The sequence below is a fragment of the Cyrtonyx montezumae genome, unplaced genomic scaffold, assembly GCF_038088225.1.
Source record: "Cyrtonyx montezumae isolate F1298 unplaced genomic scaffold, pur_monq_1.0 scaffold_5, whole genome shotgun sequence".
NCBI lineage: Eukaryota > Metazoa > Chordata > Aves > Galliformes > Odontophoridae > Cyrtonyx > Cyrtonyx montezumae.
Window position 1 is genome coordinate 11,965,312 of NW_027072056.1, and position 20,745 is coordinate 11,986,056.

Genomic DNA, 20,745 nt, shown 5'->3' on the forward strand with positions numbered 1-20,745 from the left:
CATGTTATGTTTGCTCTGGTCTGGCTTAACACAGCAAGAGTACTTCTGCAGCCTCCCAGATGAACTCTGTGAATCTGTCTGGGTGCTCCAAATAGCTCGAGGATCTCTGAACCACAGAACAAGTCCCAGAACAGTGACAAGTCCCAGTGCATGTCCCTGACCTCAGGGCACCTGTGGTACTTGGCTTACACCCAATGTAAAACTTCCACTGGCAGCACAGGGAGAGAGTTAAGAGGGTGAGGTTCACTGGGGGTAGAGTAAATAAAGATCATCTCTAGAAGTCCAGATAAACCAGAAAGCTCTTCTAAGCAGCAAGAGCAAAGCAGCGGAGGAAGTGGTTCATCACAGGCAGAGAAGAAAAGCAAGAGGTTGCTATGGAGACCCCTCACTGATGGTCTTGTGTGTGTAGCTGTAAAGGGAGATGCACAGAGGAAAAAGAATGTATGCTTCTTCCTCTGGGCATCAGAAGTTGTTACCCCTGCTGTGAGTGAGTTTTCTGTTCTTGTATGGCTAGAAGAGCTCAAACAGGAGGCCAGCAATTCTCACACACAACGTGTCCCTGAAAGCAGCACAGGATGTCCCCCAGGGCTGCTCTCCTCAGTGCCACTCCTCTGTTTACTTGGGTACCCAGGGCTCCTGGACTTCCAACCTCAAATACCACCTCCACCAGTGAGGGACGCAGACAAGAGCCTGCTCCCTTCGTAACTGCTTTCTATGTATCTGAGGGCTGCACTCAGTCTTGGCTAACGAACCTTCCATCTTTGAACCTTTCCATCCAGGTCATTTGTGAGTACTGAAGTGCACTGCACAGGCAGCTGTTGCCTCCTGCTTAGATGAAGAGCAACATTAAGTTTGAAAGACGGAGAGGGTTTGACAAACAAATTCACGTGGTCTGGCAAGGAGACAAGGCTGAAAAGGTGCTGAAGCTGTACGTGCACGTGCTGTCCTACCAGCTTCTGCTAGCTGGAGCCACTGGGTTAAACCACCACACGTGAATTCTGTTGGATCTTGCCCTTGAGAAAAAAATCAAAGATGAACATCAGCATTATAAGCTGAGAAAAAAAAGAAAGGATTCAACTTGTTAAATGAAGATAAGAAGATTGTACTCAAGATTACTACAACTGCTACATCTGCTCTGCGAGGCAGCTGAGCCCTGCCCTGCACTGACTGCTGCTGGCCCAGCTGCACCCACTGCAACAGTGCCACCCAGTGCACCTCAGCTGGAGGCTCATTTCAAAACCATTCCGTGTGTTCTAGGTCTTAATCTTTCTAGCCTGGGGGCTGCCCCAGGTACAGCGATGCTGTAAATAGTGAGACTCCAGCAGCAGCAGCACCTGTCTTTCTGGCTGGGGTTTCAAAACGTGAGTATTTAGCTTTTTCTCTGACCACAGTGCTGAGAAATGCCTTTCTAACAAACCAAAACCCATACTGGCGTGTTTCTCAGCCAGCAGCCTGAACGCTGGGCATGGGAGAGGTGCTACAAATAGCATGAGAGCCTGCAACAGAGCCAGAGTCACCTCTGGGGCCTGGCCCAGAGCCAGGTGGAGTGCATTCATTCTCAGAAGAGCTGGAAGAGCCTCAGGGGTGCTCCTGACATGGCAGGACCACGTTCTCCCTTGGCATGTGTTCAGGGAGGTGGCACAGCTGTGTCTTCCCTGAGAACAGTGATGTGAAACAACAGTCCACCCCCGAGAGAAGCTCAAGGTGCACAAAGGTGCAGTGCCTTGATTGTGAGCAGCTTTTCACATTGCTCTTCAGCACCCCCGTGTGCACATCCCCTGCTCAGAGCCACGACAGCATCGCCTCGCTGGGAGGAGGCGGCTCCAGGCACCGCTGATCAGGTGTGGTTATCACATCCCTTGTGCAGTGATTCACTTCTCTCAGGGAGGATCATTTCGCTTCCCTCGAGGTGGTTCATCTCCCAGCGCTTACTGCCGGCACAGCAGTGGCAGAGTGGGTCTGTCTCCCACCAGCCGTGTGTTTCCAGCTGCGAGGCTGTCCACCTCGAGTGCTGTGCCAGGTGCTTTGGCCCCGTGTCTTTCTCGTGCAGGACGGGGCAGGCGGTGCTGCAGGAGTGCTGCGGTTTCCCAGTGCTTGCCAGCTCCTGAGCGTGGCCAGAGCAGCGCAGTGATCTGCAGCAGCCCGGTCCATCTTCACTGTGTGCAAAGACATCGATGAAACAGGCGAATGTGAAGAAAATAGCTGCTTTGGTTGTAAAGTGAGCGTTTGGGCACGTAACCGTGAGAGCTGCTTCGTTTTAATGCTGTAACACGGACTGGGCTGTAGCAGTTCTGCTCCTGGCGCTGCCGTGAGAGGTGTCCGAGCAGCTCCCTCTGCCTGTGCTCAGCTTCCTCACATCTCTGCTGCTGTCTGCAAGGTTGAAATCCAAACTGTACGAATTGCAGCCTAATGCTGCTCAAATGATTTTGTTGTTATAGCTGATGTCCAAGTGGAATGGCTTTTTGTGGCAGAATAGAATACATTGCTCCAGCACAGCGCGGCACAACCACGGGAGCAGCTGGAGGACTCCTCTGCCCTCTGCCTCACCCCTCCTTGCTCCTGCAAATGGGGCTGAACGCATGCAGTGCCTGGTGCCCAGTGCAGAGAGCAATAGCACAGCAGTGAAATGCAAGATAAACTTCCCCTTGCAGCCTGCACCACTGGGACTGCCCTGGAACGGCAACATCTTGTTCAGTTTTACAACTCCTTAAAGCTCTCTTTGCCTTCTTGTGTTTTCAGTATGTAACTGGATAATTTCCAAGGTGGAAAATTACTCACCAGTATACACACATGAATCATAACATCTTTTGTGCAGTCACCTTGGACCACATTTCTCCATCCCAGAGGCCAATTCTTGCTTCCAGAGCTTGATTACTTCCTTTGGCACTATAGCTGTAATTGGAATTTTTACACCATTTTGCACAAACAGATTTCAAAGCACTTTCTGCCACTCCTAGAAACAGAGGAGAACTCCCACCTGCCCTTCTTTTCTCTGCCTTTTCCCCTCCAGGCTCATTTTTTGTATCTATACATGTTTTGGCCTGTTTGGCCTTCCCAAACCGTATTTCCTTTGGGGGAGGCAGAAAAACAACCCAAAGGAACTTGCAGGGGCAAAGACAGAGAAAAGGAAGGAAAGAACCTTCTGTATGAGGAAGGGCCATTCACGCACAGTGTTGTCTCTGTGCTGGGACTCAGCCCTGGCCCTGGGATGTTTTTGCCCCAGCACTGGAGCAGGAGCTGCTGGCATCCCACAGCAGAGGCTCAGTTATGAGACCTGGTCCCCATGGTGCCTCCACCAGAGGCTTTTCACCAGCTGCTGCAAGCTTGGGCAGTTTCTGGGCTGCTCTCCCATCCCATGCAGCTGGGATGTCAAAATCCCAAGGCAGCTCCAACACACTGCTACAAGCAGCAGCCTCAGGACCCATCCAGCCCTGCATCCACCACAGCCTTTACTCCATGAATAGCACTTCCACCTGAAGCTTCCGACCAGCACCACAATCAGTTTGCACACTGCAGTGCTCTCCATGGCAGACATGGATGGGAGAAGATGGCATTTGGAAGGACACCCCTCCCTGCTTCAGGGTCTCAGTGCGAGGAGGGGTTCTGGGGCACATGGTGAGGAGCAGGCAGCAGCATCTGCTCAGCATGCTTTGTCACCTAGACGAAGGGAGAGGCTCCATTCCTGCAGACAGTGCTCCGGGCACCTCCTGCTCTCCCTTGGCCCCAATTCTCCCCACCTCTCCTCCTTCCTGTGCTCCCAGCCCTGCCCCAGCTTCCTGCCCTTTGATGTGCCTCCCTCCTCTGCCCCGGGCCAGGAGCCACCTGCCAGGTGGAGATGAGCTCTCTGCACCCCACAATTAGGCTGCTCCGGAGGCTCAGCATCCCTCTGACCCTTGGCTCTGCGTGGCTGGGCTGACACAAAGGGACAGCCCAGGCACCAGGCAGTCCCAGCAGCAGAGCCCAGCTGCTGGCTCACTTCGGTTCTGCCTCAGTGCACCCGGAGGGGCACATGGCCTGACTGTCCCTGCTTGGGCTTTTTGGGAGGGATTTTTTTGTCTCTTGGGGCATCATGTGGGCAGCCAGGGTCTCCCTAGGATGTGCACACACATGTAAGGGCGCACACAGAAAGTTTCAGCAGAGATAAGGTATTAAAGACTGTAGTTAACCACACGGGGCAGCTGGCTGGCACCAGCTCCTTGCATAACACATGGGCCGGGCGGACTCACAGATGACTGCACTGCTGTCAGAGCCATTTGCCGGGCACCTGTTGGAAGAGCCGTCAGGTCGGAGCACGGCTAATTACACTGACACCTTTCACTCGGGATGAGACACGTCTGGAAAAAACACTGCCAAAAGACCTCACGGCTCCTCAGCACTCCTGCAACGCCTCCTGTGACTTCATCCTCGCCGTGCACGAGGACTGAGCAGAATGGTCGGGAGCTGCCTTGCACTAGCACCACACACACTGCCAGCCCGCGTCACCGGGCAGACCCCGTGCAGAGATGGCTGTGAGGAACCGGTGCTCCCCCACAGCAGGAGGACCCTCTGTGGGGCGCCCATAGGGCAGCACCACGCCACAGCCCAGACCCCATCCAGTGCCCTTGAGCACACAGAGGGTCCGCGGTTCGGGGGACAGGGGACCGGGGACTGGGGACAGGCTCTGCGCGGGGCAGGACGGTCACATCTCAGCCAGGAGCACAGTGATGGGCCAGGGGAACAGGGCAGGGCTGCTGCGCCTTCTGCGGAGCTCTCCCTCCCGCCGTGTGCAGCCGCAGGGCTGTGTGCGGCCGGCCCAGGCTGCCCGGCAGCACGGAGCGGAGCGCAGGGACCCGGGGTGCTGTTTGTATGGGTGAGCAGCCAAGGCGCAGCCCATCCCTGGCCCCGTACCAGCTGCAAATCCAAGGCAACTGACCGGCCCTCCGCAAAGCAAAACACGTCCAGGGCCAGGGAGTGGCTAGTACCGGTGCTGAATAATGAGAATCCCGACACGCTTATAAAACGAGGGGTGGAGAGCTCCTCGCAGAGCTGTTCTGTGCTGACTTGGTCCTCCGCGGAGCATCACTGAGTCTCGTCAGCCAAGGTATGTGTCTGAGCTAGGAGATGCTGTGTTTGACAGCAGAGAGGCCGTGCCCTGCAGCTGGAGGCAGACTGGGCTGGCCTTCAAAACCTGGGGAAATGCCACTGCTGCTCCTTGCTGGACGCAGAGTGGGGCATGTGGGCAGGGGCCTGGTGCTGGGTGTGTGTGCGGTGGATGGCACAGATCCTGCCTGGCTCTGCACTGGTCAGCACATCACGAAGGATGCAGCATCATGTCCGGGGCACGGGGCTGGAGGGAGCTGCAGGGAACGTGCCCTCTGTCTCCTTGCAGGCGTTGGATCACTTTTATTTGGTGTTGATGGAGTTGTGAAGCTGTGCTGTCCCTCCTGCCGCATCTTGGGGGCAAATGCAGCTGTTTTCCTCCTTCCCAGGTCTGTTTCCCACCTGCATCCTGTCACGGCCATGCTGGGCACAGCAGTGCAGCTCTCAGTCCTGCTTGGACTCCTTGGCTTGGGGAACGGACAGATGTTCCACATGGGACCATGCCCAGACCCACCAGTGCAGCAGGACTTCAATATCAATAAGGTGTGAAGTGCTTCTTAAACCTCACGGCAGGCAGTGAGAGGGTTTAGGTGGCACAGGAGTAGAGGCTCAGTGCCCAACTGTGGGGTGGTAGTCACCTGGATGCCCCAGTGATGCTGGTGCCCTCCTCTCCTGGTCCCCAGCCCTGTGCAGGAGCAGCCACCCTGCTGCAATGCCCGTGGCTCACACAAACCCAGTGGGCTCAGCTGTGCTGCCAGCAGAGCCCAGCTGCTCTGCTTCAGCCCCTTGTGCTTCAAGGTTCTCTCTTGACTTTCTTTTCTCAGTATTTGGGAAAATGGTACGAGATAGAAAGGCTGCCCTCAAACTTTGAGAAAGGAAGGTGCGTCCAGGCAAACTACTCGCTGAGAGAGAACGGGAAGTTTAAAGTGATCAACAAGGAGATGCTGTAAGTGCTGGTGTGGGGGCTGTGCTGGTGAGGGTTAGGGTGAGGCTCCAACCTCCCATCCTCCTGGCCCAGGGGATGATTTTTCTCCACATCCCCTGTTTCTGGCTGCTGGGGGAGGCACAAGCACAGACGTTGATGTATCAGGCTCCATGCTAGCCCTGGTGCCATGGGGTGCCAGTGGCAGGAGGAGCACGTGAGCAACTGGGGGGATGTGCGGTCCCCGCGCTCCCTGGCATGGCATGGGGACTTTGTTCTGCCTCACAAGAACAACAGCATGGCACCAGGCGCCTTGTGGCCGGAGGGGAGCTGCATCCATGCTGCTCTCTAGCTGCACAGCATTGTCCCTGCAGCTCCTGTGCTGGCAAACAGCTGTGTGCTGTTTGTAGGATGCAGGCAGGGAGCCAATGGGACTGCTCACTGCTGTCCTCAGGGTTCCTGTTTCACAAGAAGCAGTGAAACTTTCCTGCCCCACGGATCAGCCTTCAGGTCTTGAGGCATGTGGCGGATAAAGGCAATTATCAGATGGGTGGCCAAGTGTCAGAGCCTGCTGCCAGCAGGGCCGTGCTCGGCACCTGCAGTGGAACAAACCCCAGCTCACCGAGCAGGGACGGGTCATTGGTGTGCGGAAGAGTGTGTTGACCTGGAAAAAACACAGGTGATTAAACAGAGGTGAGCATGCACAACCAGCAGGGTCTGGCAAGCCCTGGCACACTGCAAAAGATGCTGGGCTCTGCCTCTCCTGCACAGGGAGGACTGCATCCTTGGTGTGTTCTCGGTGCTGCTGGGTATAGCCTTGCAGTGGTAGGGTCAGCCCCTGCTGGTAGGCAAGGCTATCTGGAGGGATAATTACATGCACATAAAATCTAGCAGTTGAAATGTGATTACAAGCATGCATGATACAGTATCTTCCCTGTGTCCTCCTGCCCTCAGTCCCAGCGGCAAAATTAATGAAATCGAAGGAGAAATCATGCACACAGATGTGAAGGAGCCGGCCAAGCTGGGTGTCCGCTTCAACTGGTGTAAGTACTGCTGATGGGAGTGGGCTCGGCTTGCTCACAGCAGAGGAGCGAGGCCATGAAGTGAGGGGAGAGCCCCAGGGCCTGGTAGCACAGTGAGGTGAGGGCATGGGGCTCAGAGCAGGCAGGAGCCTGAGTATGGACTGCACTCTGCCAGAGGACTGGGCAAACAAGTTGGGTTATGGCATAAACTCCACAGCTAGAGCTTCCCATGGAGGCCTTTGTGGCATTCTTGGGTCCCTCTAGGCAGAACAGAAGTCCTGATGGGGTTTTGTCAGCCAGAGCTGCAGTTTCACAGCTCTGCAGAAGCAAAAGTGGGGGCAGCCCCGAGCCTGAGGCTGTGGCCACCTGCTGTGCTGGGATTGCTGCCCCTGGTGTAACTGAGCCTCTCTCCTCCAGTTATGCCTTCCGCCCCATACTGGGTCATCTCCACTGACTATGAGAACTACTCGCTGGTGTACTCCTGCACCAACATCCTCTGGCTTTTCCATTTTGACTATGCCTGGATTATGTCCCGATCTCCTGACATGCACCCAGACACTGTAGAGCACTTAAAGAGCATGCTCCAGTCCTACAAGATCGACACTGACAAGATGATGTCCACGGATCAGCTCAACTGCCCTGCTGAGATGTAACCCTGCCCTGCACAGCAGGCCAGCTACAAACTGGGTTGCTTCCTTTATTAGCCAGTAGTGCCTCTGTGTAAGAGAGCAAAGCAATGATCCCTTCGCTCGCAGTAGTCTGCTAGCCCTGGGCACTCTGTGCATCACTCCCGCTGCCGCTGTTGCTCTCGGTCCATCTCACCCCACCTGACCTCTGCAGTGTGGCTGACTGCAAGCTGATGGGGGAAGATGACCAGCCCTGATGTGCAGGCATGGGGCTCTGCTGCTGCCATGGGTCCTGCAGCATGTGGATGCAAAAAGCTGTGAGATGCAGGGGAGACTCTCATCATGCACCCAGTTTTGGTTCTGAACCTTCTAGGTCTGCTGGGAGCACAGAGGCCAGTGCTGCAGCTGGGGCCAGGAGTTTTGCGTGTGCTTTCTCTGTAGGTTGCAGCCACGCGTGATTTCCTCCCTAGAATTCATATTTGGTCTTTTGTATTTAAAACCTGAGAAGTCTCCAAATGCCCAGAACCTACACCACAGCTCCTCCCCAGGGTCTGCACGTACCCCCCTGCATCCCCAGCAAGGCCTTGCAGAGCCCCAGGACCAGCAGGCAGCCCATAGCGGGCCCTTCCTGGGGCATGCTGTGTCCTGCTCCTGCAGCCTGCCCTGCTCAGCACCTCCTTACTGCTGCAGCTCTGCTCACATAGCACCGATGCAACTCATTAAAAATGAAACCAAGCACCTGGTCCCAGCCCTCTGTGCCTCCATGCTGCGCCTCCCAGCCACTGCTTGCAAGGGGCCCGGCCAGCCCCCGCCTCCCTCCTCTGCCCCTGGCTTGGGGGCCCCGGGCTGCACCCCACAGCTGTGTAGGGCTGCACGCAGCTGCCATGCTCATGCCATCGCCCCTTCACACCTCTCAGTCCTTCTGCCATCACCCCATGGCACAGCCCAGGCCCCTCCTGCAGCCTCAGGTTAACACGGGGACGCAGACAGCTGCACGGCCGCTTCCCACCGCGTGACATTTTGGGGCAGATCACTTCCTGGTTTCTTTCGGGGTTCTTTCCCAGTTTCTTTCCCAGTTCCTGAGGCAGCATTCACTGCGCCGAGCTCTGAGATGCACGGGGACGGGGACGGGGACGGGGACGGGACAGCCGCGCAGCACTACCCCGCGACAAACCGCACCCACGGGCCGCGCACGTGAACGCCACGTGACAGCGAACGCCACGTGACAGAGCCCGGTGCACGCGCAAGAGCCCGGCGCTGGCGCGCGACGCCCCACCGCGGTCACGCAGGAGCACCGCGGACGGGCAGCGACAGCGGCGGTCCTCCGACCACCGGGGGGCGCCGCGGCGGAGGCGGAGGCGGAGCGATACTCGCCCGGCGCTGGCGGATGTGACGCACGGGGACGGGGACCGGAAGCGGGCGGGCGGCGCGGCCATGGAGGCGCCGTCGGTGCCGGCCGTGTCGGCCGTGTCGGCGGCGGGATCGGCGGCTCGGGCGCCCATTAAGGGCATCCTGAAGAAGGGCGGCGGCAAGACGCCCGCGGGGGGTGCGGATCCCGGGGCCCGGCAGGCCAGCCCGGCCCGCGACGACGACGAGCACGGGTGAGGGCCGCGCCCCGGCCGAAGGAGCGGCGGTGCGGGGCGGAGTGCGCTCCGGCGTGGGGCGGCTCGGAGCGCGGCGGGGCCGGGGCCGCTTTGCAGAGGGAGGGCTGCGTGCACGCCGAGGAAATGGGCACGTGGTTTTCTTTATATCGTAGTAATTCCCCTTTGACTCGTCAGTCGTTCGTACAAACCGAGTCTGCGGGGTAGGACAAAAAGTTTTCGGTTTGCTCTCTTGCCTGTGTGAAAGGTTCCTGCTGTCCAGTGAGGAATTACTGCAACTGAAGGGATGACGTGATGTTTTTTGGAGTGGAATTAAACGTGAATAGGAACGTGCTACACAGAAGTTGTAACTTTTCTTATTTTTTTTCCTGTTCTTTAGTTTTAATATAAGCACGAGAAGCTTCCTCTGACAGCAGGCATAAAGTCAAACTGGCTGTTAGAGCCACTGCTTCGTTTTGCTGGAGTCTCTTTTCTACCACCTTGCAGGATGAGCAGCAGTTAAGAGTACAAGCTGCCGACCTGAGGACGTGGTACATTTAGTTTTGCAGTTAAGTGGGCAGGAGTCCATCTTTTGTTGTGTGTTTTCCAATGTGAATCAATAAATGCACTGTTAGATAGGTTCTGAAATTGCCTTGCAAGTTAAAGTACACTGTCTAAACATGGCACGTTGCATTAGAAAATTCCCTGGGAAGATCAGAATGGGATATTTAAAGTTAGACTGTGTGCAGCTGTTATTTTCTGGTTGGCAGTTCTTCATTAAAGTGATTTTTCTCAGTCAGGAGTAGCACCGTTTTGCTCTCTGAAGGAGTTACAAGCAGTACTGCAGTTATTTTCCTTTAAGGTTAAAAAATTGGTTTATAAATTAACATATCTATTTTCTTAGTGCAGCTCTATCAGCAGCCTGTGTCTTTCTAATGTTAAATGCAAATCTGAGTGCCTTTAAAAATAGCTGTAGATAAAGGAACTTATTGTGTCAGCTGTCATCTCCTGAAGTACCGTGTTCAGAAGAGCTGTGCTGTACTTTCATCATTATCAGCCTTGTGCTATTTTAGCAATGGCAGTGTTCTTTGGAAAATGCCCTTAATGAAGATGTGATTCAAGAGAGAAATTTGCAAAATTGGGACTTCGCTGGGACAGCATCTGAAGAGCTGAGTTGATGGCTTAATACGTTCTTGGCAAACCAGCTACAAAGTATTTTTTTTTTGCCTTCACGCTCCTGTTAGAGTTTCTGTAGCATCTGACACGGTGTTGTACAAAGTAGCTGGCTGTGTTTAGCTGGCTCCCTTCCCTGGCCAGGTTTGCTGGGTAGCCCTGCAAGTAGCTGTGCTGGAACAGGCAGGAGATGTGTTCCTTCAAGTAATGCTGCAGAAGAAACCTCTGACCTGTCAGCTCATGGTCTTAAAATAAATGATTTATACATTTGAAGACGTGAAAGAATGCAAGTGAACACTTGTGGAATTTTTCATCTTTTAAATCAGATTTTAGTAAGGAAGATTCTATTTCACTTGCAGAAATATGCACCTGGCCCTTGGAAAGGATGTCAGGAAGTGCTTTGTGGTGATGGTCTTAAGTATTAGTGTTAGGCTGTAACGGCATGCTTAAGCATTCTAAATTGGAGGCAGTCAAGGAGGTGTGTTTTTTAGAGCACTTAGTCACCCTCCTGTGATGCTGTTTTCCACAAAGGGGTGCTTTATCTTGTCTCTTATCATTCATGCATACTTGCATACTTGTCTCTTTATCATTCATGATCATTTTTTCCCTAGCTGAATGTTGTGTTCTGAGTGTGTGCACCACAGCTAAGGCTTTTCATGTTGAAATGTAAGTTTAAATATGTGAGTGTGAAAAACGAGGCCACCAAAATCTTTTTCCGTGTTGTATTTGCAAGTTACTGAATTGCCAGCTCTGGACCATCTGATTTCCAGACTGGTATATGAGACAGAGATTGGGTATTGTGTTGTGAACTCGTGCAGATTAAACCTGGATGTCCTCTGAGCAAGTGCAGTGAGCACCTAGGTGTATGATGTTTCCACTCTGACTAAGCTATGGCTGGTAAAAATTCTCATGTGCTCTCTGTAACCACGTGCTTGTGTTACTTTAGTCACAGGGGAGCTTGAAGAAGGTGTTCAGCTGGTGTTTAAGCAGTGATTTTTAGAACCTTAACTAGGTAGGTTTGAGTATTGGCCATTCCTAGACTAGAGCTGTTGCTTTGTCATCGTGAACTCACGACTCTCCACCCTGCAGAACTCTGTGTTTTGTCCACTCAAATTGCAGTCCTGGTGTTGCAGTTTGAACAAAGTGATTAAATAGGAAACTTCAGATGTGAACTTATGACATTGGTTAGTTGATGCTGAAGCTATTAAGCTCACTTGTGTGCAGTTCTACAGTACAGGTTTGTGGCACATAGGATTCAGCATCAACTCCTCCACTTGTTTCGTTTATCCCTTCCATTTTCTTCCACTGTATTATGGAGAGCTCTCCATGAAGGCTAAATTTAGTTTGTCCTTGGAATTTCACATTATCAGTTTTGTATTCTGCTTAAAGGCAGCAGTATTACTGAGGCTGAGTTCATATTCCACATCTGGTGATTTGTTGTTGGAGCAGTCTGTACTTAAATAAGGGTACGTGAGCTGAATTCTTTCAGCCAACTGTCCCCCTGTAAGGAAAAGAAACCTGTAGTGGAATTCAGTGCTGTTCTAAGATTACATTTCTTGGTTTAATCTAAGGGAAAGGCCAACTCCTGTGAAGGTTGTGCTAATGCTTCAGGAAAAATGTGGAACCTGGTAGGTCCTGTTGGCTAAATCTTCCATAGGCTTTGGTTGGAAGGGGTCTCAGAGATCCACCCCCCCCTCTGCCACGGGCTGGTTGCCAGCCACTAAATCAGGCACTGGATCAGGTTGCCCAGGGAACCTTTCAGTGGCTTCTAGATCAGCGGAGCAGGGACTTTTCCACAAGGCAGTTGCTTCCCTTGTGGCTTTCATGTTGTGTCAGTCTGGGTGGGCTTTTGTTCCTGCAGATATAAAATGATAGGCTCTCTGACTAATTGAGGAAACTGTAAGTATTGCAGCATGACTGGTGCCTGGCTGTATAAAGCACGAAACTCCCTTTGCTTAGTTCCAGCCATGAATCAGTTCTGTTTTACGATTCCAATTCAAGATGACAAAAGCTCTATTAATAACCACCTGGTTCAGTCCGATCAGTTTTCCTGCAGGAAGTTATGTGTTGGTTGCTACTGTTTGTGCAGCAGTTCTGCAAATGATCCTAGCAGCTCTGTGAGCACTGAAGTGGAAGTTAGTTGTGGTTTTTTTTTTTTTGGGGGGGGGGGGTTTGCATCAAGTGCTATGGGCTGTAATAGCAGGAAGAATGACTGTTACAGTAACTTGCAATGAGCAGCTGGTTAATGGGGCAGTGCGTGGAGGGACTGGTTGTCTCCTGAAGATGTGCACGGGTGTGTGAACATATTTACGAGCACTGGGTTCATTTAAATACTGTGATTTGTTAGGAGAAGGTAAGTCACAGTGGTAACGTGTCACGACCCAACAGAAGTATGTATGAGGTGGTGCTTAGTAACCATGTTTATACTTTGAACATGTCCCCGTGTCTTAACAACGCTCTTTTTCCATAGAGTAGAATAGAGGACAAAAGTCACTCTCAGCATTCATTTTCTGTGGCCAAACAGAATGAGCTGATTTTAGGGCATTAAAAAAAACCAAAAAACGAAACACTTTGCTTTCTTGTTTCAGTAAAAAATCTCAGAAATGGGACGAAATGAACATCATAGCTACGTACCACCCAGCGGGCAAAGATTATGGCTTGATGAAAATTGATGAGCCTAGTACTCCTTATCACAGGTAGGTTTCTGAGTTGCTGTCCGTCGTGAGGGCAGCTGACAGAGCAGTTTTGCAGTGAAGTAGACTTCCTGGATGGCACGTTATTTACTGTGCTATCCTACTGATTACATACAGCATACTTGAATTTACAGAACTTCTGAATAAAGGCTTATGGCCATCAAGAAGGACCATCAGAGTAAAATTTTGGAGACCTACCTGTACTGGAAGGAATATGCATCTCAGCTTTCGCTCTTGTAATTAATATCTTGTTTGAATTGATTTTTTTTACAGTTAGCATCTGTGCACTAGAATATAAATTGTCACTCATCAGTATTTAAATTGAAAGCTTTTAAAGTATGACAGGAGTCTTTTAATTGAGCACTATAATGTTTTGACTTTGACCAACTGAATTTTAAGCAACAAATGATTGATAGAGGCTGCTCTCTTTGTTTGTGTTCCAAGCATGGTAGGAGATGACGATGAAGATGCAGTGAGTGATTCAGAATCAGAGCCCTTAAGAGCAGATGTGTTGAGTAAGAAGTAAGTATTGTCATAGAAAATCAAATAAATATTAAAATCATTGTCTTGGAGCATTTTGCTTTTTGTAGAGGTATTTCCTTTTTATCTAGAGGCCAAATGTTGGCTATTGTCATACAGAGTCGTATTCTGGGTTGATGGTTCCACTGATACTTAAAATCTCTTTCAGATTGTTAATATACATAAGTACAGCAAAAATAATGAACTAAGTTTGTATGAGTGTTCTGAAATTTCATGCATTTTATACAGTGAAAATCTGAATGGTTTGTGACATTGTATTTTCTCTTTGTTAGGCTGGCTGCTGCAGCTGAGGGTAAAGGACCCAAGATTATAGCGAGGCAAGAGGAAAGCAGTGAGGAGGAGGAAGAGGAAGAAGAATTAACACCTGAAGAACGAGGTAGGCATAAGTCAGTGGAGTTTTTTGGGTGGCTTTTTTATTATTTTTTTTGTTCTTGTTGGTTTGTTTTTGTTGGATTTTTTGATACGTGCAGTTCTACCTCTCAGTTGGAAGGATTATTGAATAAAAAGTACTAGCTAAGAAAGATTTTTGTGATTTGAAAATGGAGCCACGTAGTCTTTGAAAGGTAAGTAAAAGATCAGAGACAAGCAGATCAGATGCTCAGTCAGAACTGTTTGGTTTGATATATGTGAAGAGAAGTTGAATGTAACTGGCTCTGCCCCCTTGTAAGCAAGTGTATCATACAGAAATTCCTCTTGAAACCTGGACTTCTCAGATGGAAAGCTTTTCTGTTTTGGAGGTGAGGAAGTACTTAATTTTAATATATTTCAGATAGTACTCACTAAATCGTTACATCTACTAGTATAGACTCTATAATTTGCAAATACAGGTTTTGGTTTTGTTGGTTTTTTTTTTAATTATTTTCAAAGCAGCTGGTGGATGGATCCAGAAGGATATCAGCAACTATTCCTAAGAAAATTCTCTCATGAGTCCTCAACAAAGCAGTAATGTTACATTAACTTAGAAAACAGTAAAGCTAAGTAAACAGTAAAGCTTCTGCTGTTTCAAGCATGTGTCATTTAGCTGTTGCTTTCGTCTTTCCTGGCTCCAGTCATCAGCTTTGTGTGTAACCTTACAGTTCTAGAGGAAGAGAAAAACAGTGTTGGGGTCAACAATAAACAAAGTTTAGTTAAAAAATCTACTTGGGGGAATGTTGGATGTACAAAGCAAAGATAAACTTCAGGCGACAGGAAAGAGGAGAATGTTTTCTTCTGCATTTGGTAAATATATCTCTTATAACTAGCTTTTGATAGCTGGCCAGGAGTCATGTTAGACATCTGCAGAAGATGGTTTTCTGTTCCACCAGTATGTCTTGGTTTGCCCTTCAGTTTCCTTAGAAACAAGGTTTGTGAAACTTGGGAATTTTTTACTGTTACTACTTGCTTCTCTTGATTCAGACTTCCTCATGCTTGCAGGCAGTTCTTTTAAATGTCCTCCAGCCATTCCAGTCCATTAATGACTACATTTTTTTGTAAGTCAAACCCATTTAAAAACAAGGATTGCTTGGTCATATAAACAGTGTATTTTCATGGCAGGAGTAGAACAGACCTACAAAGCAGTTGATACTGGTACCTCTCTGAAGAGGAGAAAATTGATGTTGAAAGTAAAAAATAAATTAAAAAAAAAAATATATATATATAAACTTTTGTTTTTTGTTATCCACAGAAAAAAAGAAACAGTTTGAAATGAAGAGGAAAATGCACTACAATGAAGGACGAAACATCAAACTTGCAAGACAGCTAATTGCAAAAGAACTACATGGTGAGGATGAAGAGGAGGAGGAAGAGGATGAAGAGATGCATGATGCTCCAGATGTAGAAACAATGAATACGGAAGCTGTCGAACATGGTGAGGTGCTGATTAATCAAATGCCATGTGTAAACATTGGTTGTCCTTTCATCTGTTGGGCCGAATACACTGAACTGTACAGAATGAATAGAAAGATTATGCATATAATGCTTAATGTGCAGTGCTGCCTGCTATCTTGATAGGCAGATCTGTAGTGTGATACCAAAGCAAGCATTATTGTTAATTAGTCTGGGCTTTTGGTTGTTATAGCACAACAGAAGAACAAACACCTCTGCTTCAGGCCAGTACTGTCTCTGCAGCATAAATGACACTGGGAAAACTAGCTTGAATGCTTCCTCCCTGTTGAGAGCAGCATATCTAATGAGCTTCTGCCTGTCTTGCTATAACTTAAAACTGTTAATGAGTTCAGTGTGTGTTTGTCCTTAAGCAGTAATGTTCATTTCTGTATGGGCTGTGAACTTTTTAGCGCAGCTGCTGGAAGAAAGTCTGGGACCCTTGGCTGAGAGCTATTTCTGGAGTCTGCCATCTTTAAGCTTCTCTCTGGGACTGTATAACAGAAGTCTGATTTTTGTGGTGGCCTTCTGGTGAATAACTACATCTGTTTAGTACACACATCTGTTTGGAACAGCGCACTGAACAAGTTTCCTGGCATTAAAAAAAAGACATCTCTTGTTTATGAGAGTAGTGTTGATGAATCTGAAATCTGTAAGCCTCATTCATCTGTTGCTTGGCAAGGCTGTGAGACATTAGAACAGCATGCAGACTTGGGAATATGCTGCATGGGTTTAGCTTTGCTCACAATTGCTATTCACAACCATGTGAACTATAAATTCTTCCAAAATAAGTTTGAATTCCACCAAATAGAAAGGTGATTTTCCAAGTAGACTTCTTGTATTTTAAGTTCTGTGGATTGCAGTTTGCCTCCATTGCATTTTCCAGGAAGGCTGATGCCTTCATAATGGCTTTGAGAGGGTCATTCAGTATGTGAGCCTGAGACCCATTCGTGGACCAAACTTCTGTGGTAATTTCTCATGCGCCTTATAACGGCTATTTACTAGAACTTCACTCTCCAGGGGAAAGGAGTACTCCAGTAGGCAACATTATGACCTTTCTCCGTGGCTTGAAGCTGCCATCTGTCTGCATTCTGCTGTAAAACAGAGGCAACTCCATTCTCCAGCTGCATTCTCCAGGGAACAGAAGGCACACCTTTGCAGCATTTTTCCATCTCTATTGTTGAAGTCCATTCCACCTTGCCTCATAAGCAGCTTCTGAGCCACAACTGGTAACTATCAATTTTAGGCTACTCGTGGCCAATGGATTCTATAAATATGACTGTACACCAGTTTATCAATCCATTAACTAACTGGTTCACCCCTAAGACGTGGCATATAGAAATACTCTCCATTAATTTGATGTGATTCTCAGTTCTTCTGTTTTGTGATACTCTGCTTAACAAGCCCTAGTGTTTTGTTATCTCCTAATCTCTACGTCAGCTATCACAACTTTGGGTCTCTGGATTCCATCAGTTCTTCACAGGTCAAGTACTGAGTTCACTTCTGTAATGGCTGGTGAACTGTACACCCTTGAACTGATTACATGCAGGTTTTTTTTTGTGGCAGGTTTGCTCTAAGGACAGTGGAATCTAGTAAAAACTGTTGATAAACAACTGTCTTCTACCACTGCCCATGCTTTAAGAAATTCCCTACATTGAACTGGGAAGTGTTCAGCAGCATAACCATTACAGTAATGTCAAAATTTTACTAGAATTGCTTTTTCCAAGGTGGTATCTTTTGATTATTTCACTTTTATTCATTTATTTTGGCTGTGGAGCATTTCTCAAATAGCAAGTTTTAAAACTAGCTACTTGGATTCATTCATTCTGTACTTTTGATCATGCTAGGCACTTGGATATTTAAACAGTATTGCAGTTTGACTGTTTCCTTCATGGAAGTGGATTGAATGCTAATAATATTCTTCCTGAAGTTCCCTCCCTGGGACTGTAAGCATATTAGGATATTTTTGGAGCTTTCTGAAGCTATATGGAAAGTCTGTAATTCATTTGGATGGCTTTTAAAGAGTTCTTTGACTTAAAATTGTGTCTTAAAATGCTTTCTTATAGTGCAGAGGAGGGTTTCCTTCACTCATTGTGTTGGGTGTTGCAGGCAGTAACCCTTGAGATGGCTTGTTTTGGCTTCCTTTTGTTAAACTAACAGCTCTCACATTTGCTTTTACCTGCAAAGGAAATGTCTTTTATTCTGCATGTTGTATTGGAGCTACAGTTTAACATAATTTTTTTCCCATTGACTTCTGAACTTGCAGAGATCACCTGGTGATGTGACTACTGTTTGTTAGAGCTGGCATGCAATGTCTGTTTGTCCCAGTGGAATAGCTTGGCTTCCCTTGTACCAAAGATAACTCCAGAGATGTGACATGAGGTGTTTCTTGGTGTCTGCTGTGACTCTAGGGCTCCTCTGGTTCCTGAGAAGTTTGAAGGGCAAGTTGAGACCCCCTTTTCACTTGGAAGGTTTTAATCTATGAAGATCCCTTCAAGGTTCTTTGCATCTTTTATCCAATGCTTCTGTCTGCCTTCTAACTCTTTCCTTTTTTGGTTTTCAGTAAAACTAACAGTGCTGTCCTGATGACTGCAATTTTTCCTTTTTGTTATGTCTATGCTGAGGAGGGAGGTAAAGACTTGGGACAGGATTTTAAGAAGTTTTCTGACAGGTACCACAAAGTCTGCTAATTTAAGTTGCACTTCTTGATTACAGACTGAGATTTGTTGCTGTATGAAATGAAGATGGCCAGTCCAGTCAGTAATGGTGAGAACTATTTGTACGTTTATGCCCCTGTTTTCATCTTGGGCTACCAAGTATTTTAAATAGATGGGTTGTTCCTTTCTTGCCTTAAGTAGCCACACCTTATCCCATACATGGATTCTGCCAGCCAAGCTTTTTGGAGAACAGGAAAGTTAAAGTAGACTGTGTTAAGGCTGCTTGCTTCGGCATCTCAGCTTCTGTGGCGTTTCTCTGGCTACTCCTTAAATATAACTCCACAAACAATGTGATGGACATTGCCAGAAAAATAGTGACATTTGTTTCTCTCCAGGAACACCTTTCATTTAAAAATTGTTTGAAGTCACTGAAGGGAAGGATGCCAAATGTAGGCTGACTTGACATAAAGATTTCAATGCAGACGTGTTTTCTACTACATCACAGTATCTCTCTTCAGCAAGTACAAGGGTGTAACCTATAGAATATCCACTGACAAGCAATAAAACTGTTCTCTGCTTATAGCTCATTAGCATTCATTGCTATGATAATCTTCCTCAGATAGTGCTGATCCACTCAGCTGTCAGCTGACTGGGTGTGTTCTGTTGGACTTTGAGAGATGCAGAATCCATTGTGTTTTCTTAACTATAGTGAGCATCACCCTAAAAATGACTTATGCCAGAAGACTGGGAGCCTGTGCAAATTGTTTCTGCTTGTCAGACATGCTATTTGCTTGTTAAATTGCACTTGGAACCAAGTCTAACTCTATGCATAAGCCTAACTGGCTTTCTTTAAGAAGGGCTGAACGTGGCTTCCTCTGATCTTTGCATTAGGCAACACATTTATTTGTAAATAATAACCAGAGGCAGTGGGCTTTTTCATTTGGTAATTGATAATGAAAAGAAATCTTTTCTCTGACTTATTGACGTTCTTTGCTTCAAAGCTGTGAGTTGAAGGATGCATCAGACTGCTACCTCATTTATTAGCCTGTTTTGTTTTAAGGGTCTTATGTGGAATTGAAACTTGACCTGAAAGGTGCTATGCTTACTTGTGTTTCAGGAACCTTGTATGTTGTATGTTAGTTCTGTAAATTGATCTCTCAAGTCTTGAATTAAATCATCTCAATTTCAGGGGAGGCAAGCATCCAGTGTTTGGTGTGCAGAACGATAGCAGTGGCTGTGTCTTCAGAACACAAGGGTGAAATAATCTTAATAACCCTGAAGGTTTCTCACTCTGAAACTGAGAGGTGCTAAAATAGGTTCCAAACATTACCTTTGAGGAAGCAAAAATGACTTCTGGAGTACATTTTTGTGTACTTTGGTTTTGTTTTTTAAATATCCAAGAAGTGTGAATAGTTAACTGTTTTTGTAATCTTTCTTATGCAGCACATGCTACTCATGACCAGCTGGAAAGCAGAGCACGCAGCGTAGAAGAAATCTGTCCAGAACTGTAACTGCTTGTCAGAGACATGAACATAAACACTGCTTCATGACTTTTGCAATTAAGGCTCTTAAATATTGAGAAGCATATCACTTACAATATTGTGTTGCCAAGATTGTTAATTTTAGACTTGTCCATTAGGCAGAAAAAAAAAAAACACCTGTCTAATTGATTTATTCCTGTGCCTCGTATTTCATGGAGAATACTGCTTCATAATCTGTTCAACCAGAATGGCATTCCCTGTATGTATAATACTGATTATCTTGCGTATTGTACTGTTACTCTTCATGCTTTGAAACACAGACAGTATCTCTGTTTTTTCACTATTTATTTGACAGTGCTCCAAGCGTGTTATCTCTTATGGAAGAGTTTGGGATTCAAGAGCTTAATGGTACAGTGTATATCAAACTGACACGCAAGCTGTTATCAGGTGTGTTAAGCAGTTGAGAAAGGGATTCAAGTTTTACAGCATTTTTATAAAATATTGACCTCTTAAACTAGATGTCGGTGTATTATTACTTGTATTTTCATAGACTCTAGAAGAAGAGCTGTATTATTTTTCAGAGCAGTGTATGGAATTGGTTATTTGCTTTTGACTAAGGCAGTACTAACATCTGGTGGAGGGAGTGTTTTACACTGGAAATGTGTTAACTTGAACTTTGAATTTATCTGTCATTTTCTCTTCCACTGGATGTTTTCTTTTCTTAAAACCACACAAACTGTTATTTGTCTGGCTCGTTTCACACTTTTAGTCTTTTCCAGTTGCATGGAGAGTGCCTGTGCTACTAGCACCTGAAAAAGAAACAGCCATGGAGGAAAATCCACATCAGGACTGAAGTTGGGCTGTGTTTAGACTCCATCTGTTCTTTATATAAGGATAACTGCTGGTGATTTCCTCACTTGGGGTTTGTAACCTGCATACTGAAAACCACTGGCTTACATCTTTCTGCATCCAACGAGACTTAGAGCAGCTGTTGTAAAATGAAGGGTGTTTGAAAGGATAGAAGGGAAACTGCCTAATTCAGATACTTGTTTACAGTGGTCGTAGAGCCCTGGCAGAGAGGGGCTCTGAACCTCGTTGCTGTAAACAATGAT

At 47.7% G+C, this 20,745-nt stretch overlaps 2 protein-coding genes across 4 annotated transcripts; both read left to right on the plus strand.

Moving 5' to 3' along the window:
- Positions 1-5,011: 5,011 nt before the first annotated feature.
- Positions 5,012-8,211, plus strand: APOD (apolipoprotein D). The gene is made up of 5 exons (XM_065748144.1): positions 5,012-5,080; positions 5,469-5,622; positions 5,904-6,025; positions 6,956-7,044; positions 7,441-8,211. Exons 2-5 carry the CDS (start codon positions 5,500-5,502, stop codon positions 7,674-7,676), a joined length of 570 nt encoding a protein of 189 aa, XP_065604216.1. The 5' UTR covers positions 5,012-5,080; positions 5,469-5,499; the 3' UTR covers positions 7,677-8,211.
- An 848-nt stretch (positions 8,212-9,059) lies between these two features.
- Positions 9,060-20,147, plus strand: PPP1R2 (protein phosphatase 1 regulatory inhibitor subunit 2). Of its 3 annotated transcripts, XM_065748519.1 has the most exons (7): positions 9,060-9,250; positions 12,991-13,098; positions 13,540-13,617; positions 13,908-14,011; positions 15,299-15,481; positions 18,211-18,261; positions 19,596-19,684. In XM_065748519.1, exons 1-6 carry the CDS (start codon positions 9,084-9,086, stop codon positions 18,213-18,215), a joined length of 645 nt encoding a protein of 214 aa, XP_065604591.1. In that variant the 5' UTR covers positions 9,060-9,083; the 3' UTR covers positions 18,216-18,261; positions 19,596-19,684. The 3 variants fall into 3 exon arrangements, with proteins under 3 accessions (XP_065604591.1, XP_065604590.1, XP_065604589.1); XM_065748518.1 differs by lacking the exon at positions 18,211-18,261 and having other exon boundaries at positions 19,596-20,147; XM_065748517.1 differs by lacking the exons at positions 18,211-18,261; positions 19,596-19,684 and adding an exon at positions 16,516-16,808.
- Positions 20,148-20,745: the final 598 nt, after the last annotated feature.

Excerpts from the sequence above, each read along its gene's own strand:
- APOD (XM_065748144.1), top strand. The coding sequence starts at position 5,500 with ATGCTGGGCACAGCAGTGCAGCTCTCAGTCCTGCTTGGACTCCTTGGC. Across the intron at positions 6,026-6,955 it reads GTGATCAACAAGGAGATGCT|TCCCAGCGGCAAAATTAATG; the intron begins GTAAGTGCTGGT and ends TCCTGCCCTCAG. Across the intron at positions 7,045-7,440 it reads GGGTGTCCGCTTCAACTGGT|TTATGCCTTCCGCCCCATAC; the intron begins GTAAGTACTGCT and ends TCTCTCCTCCAG.
- PPP1R2 (XM_065748517.1), top strand. The coding sequence starts at position 9,084 with ATGGAGGCGCCGTCGGTGCCGGCCGTGTCGGCCGTGTCGGCGGCGGGA. Across the intron at positions 13,618-13,907 it reads GCAGATGTGTTGAGTAAGAA|GCTGGCTGCTGCAGCTGAGG; the intron begins GTAAGTATTGTC and ends TCTCTTTGTTAG. Across the intron at positions 15,482-16,515 it reads TACGGAAGCTGTCGAACATG|GGGAAAGGAGTACTCCAGTA; the intron begins GTGAGGTGCTGA and ends TTCACTCTCCAG.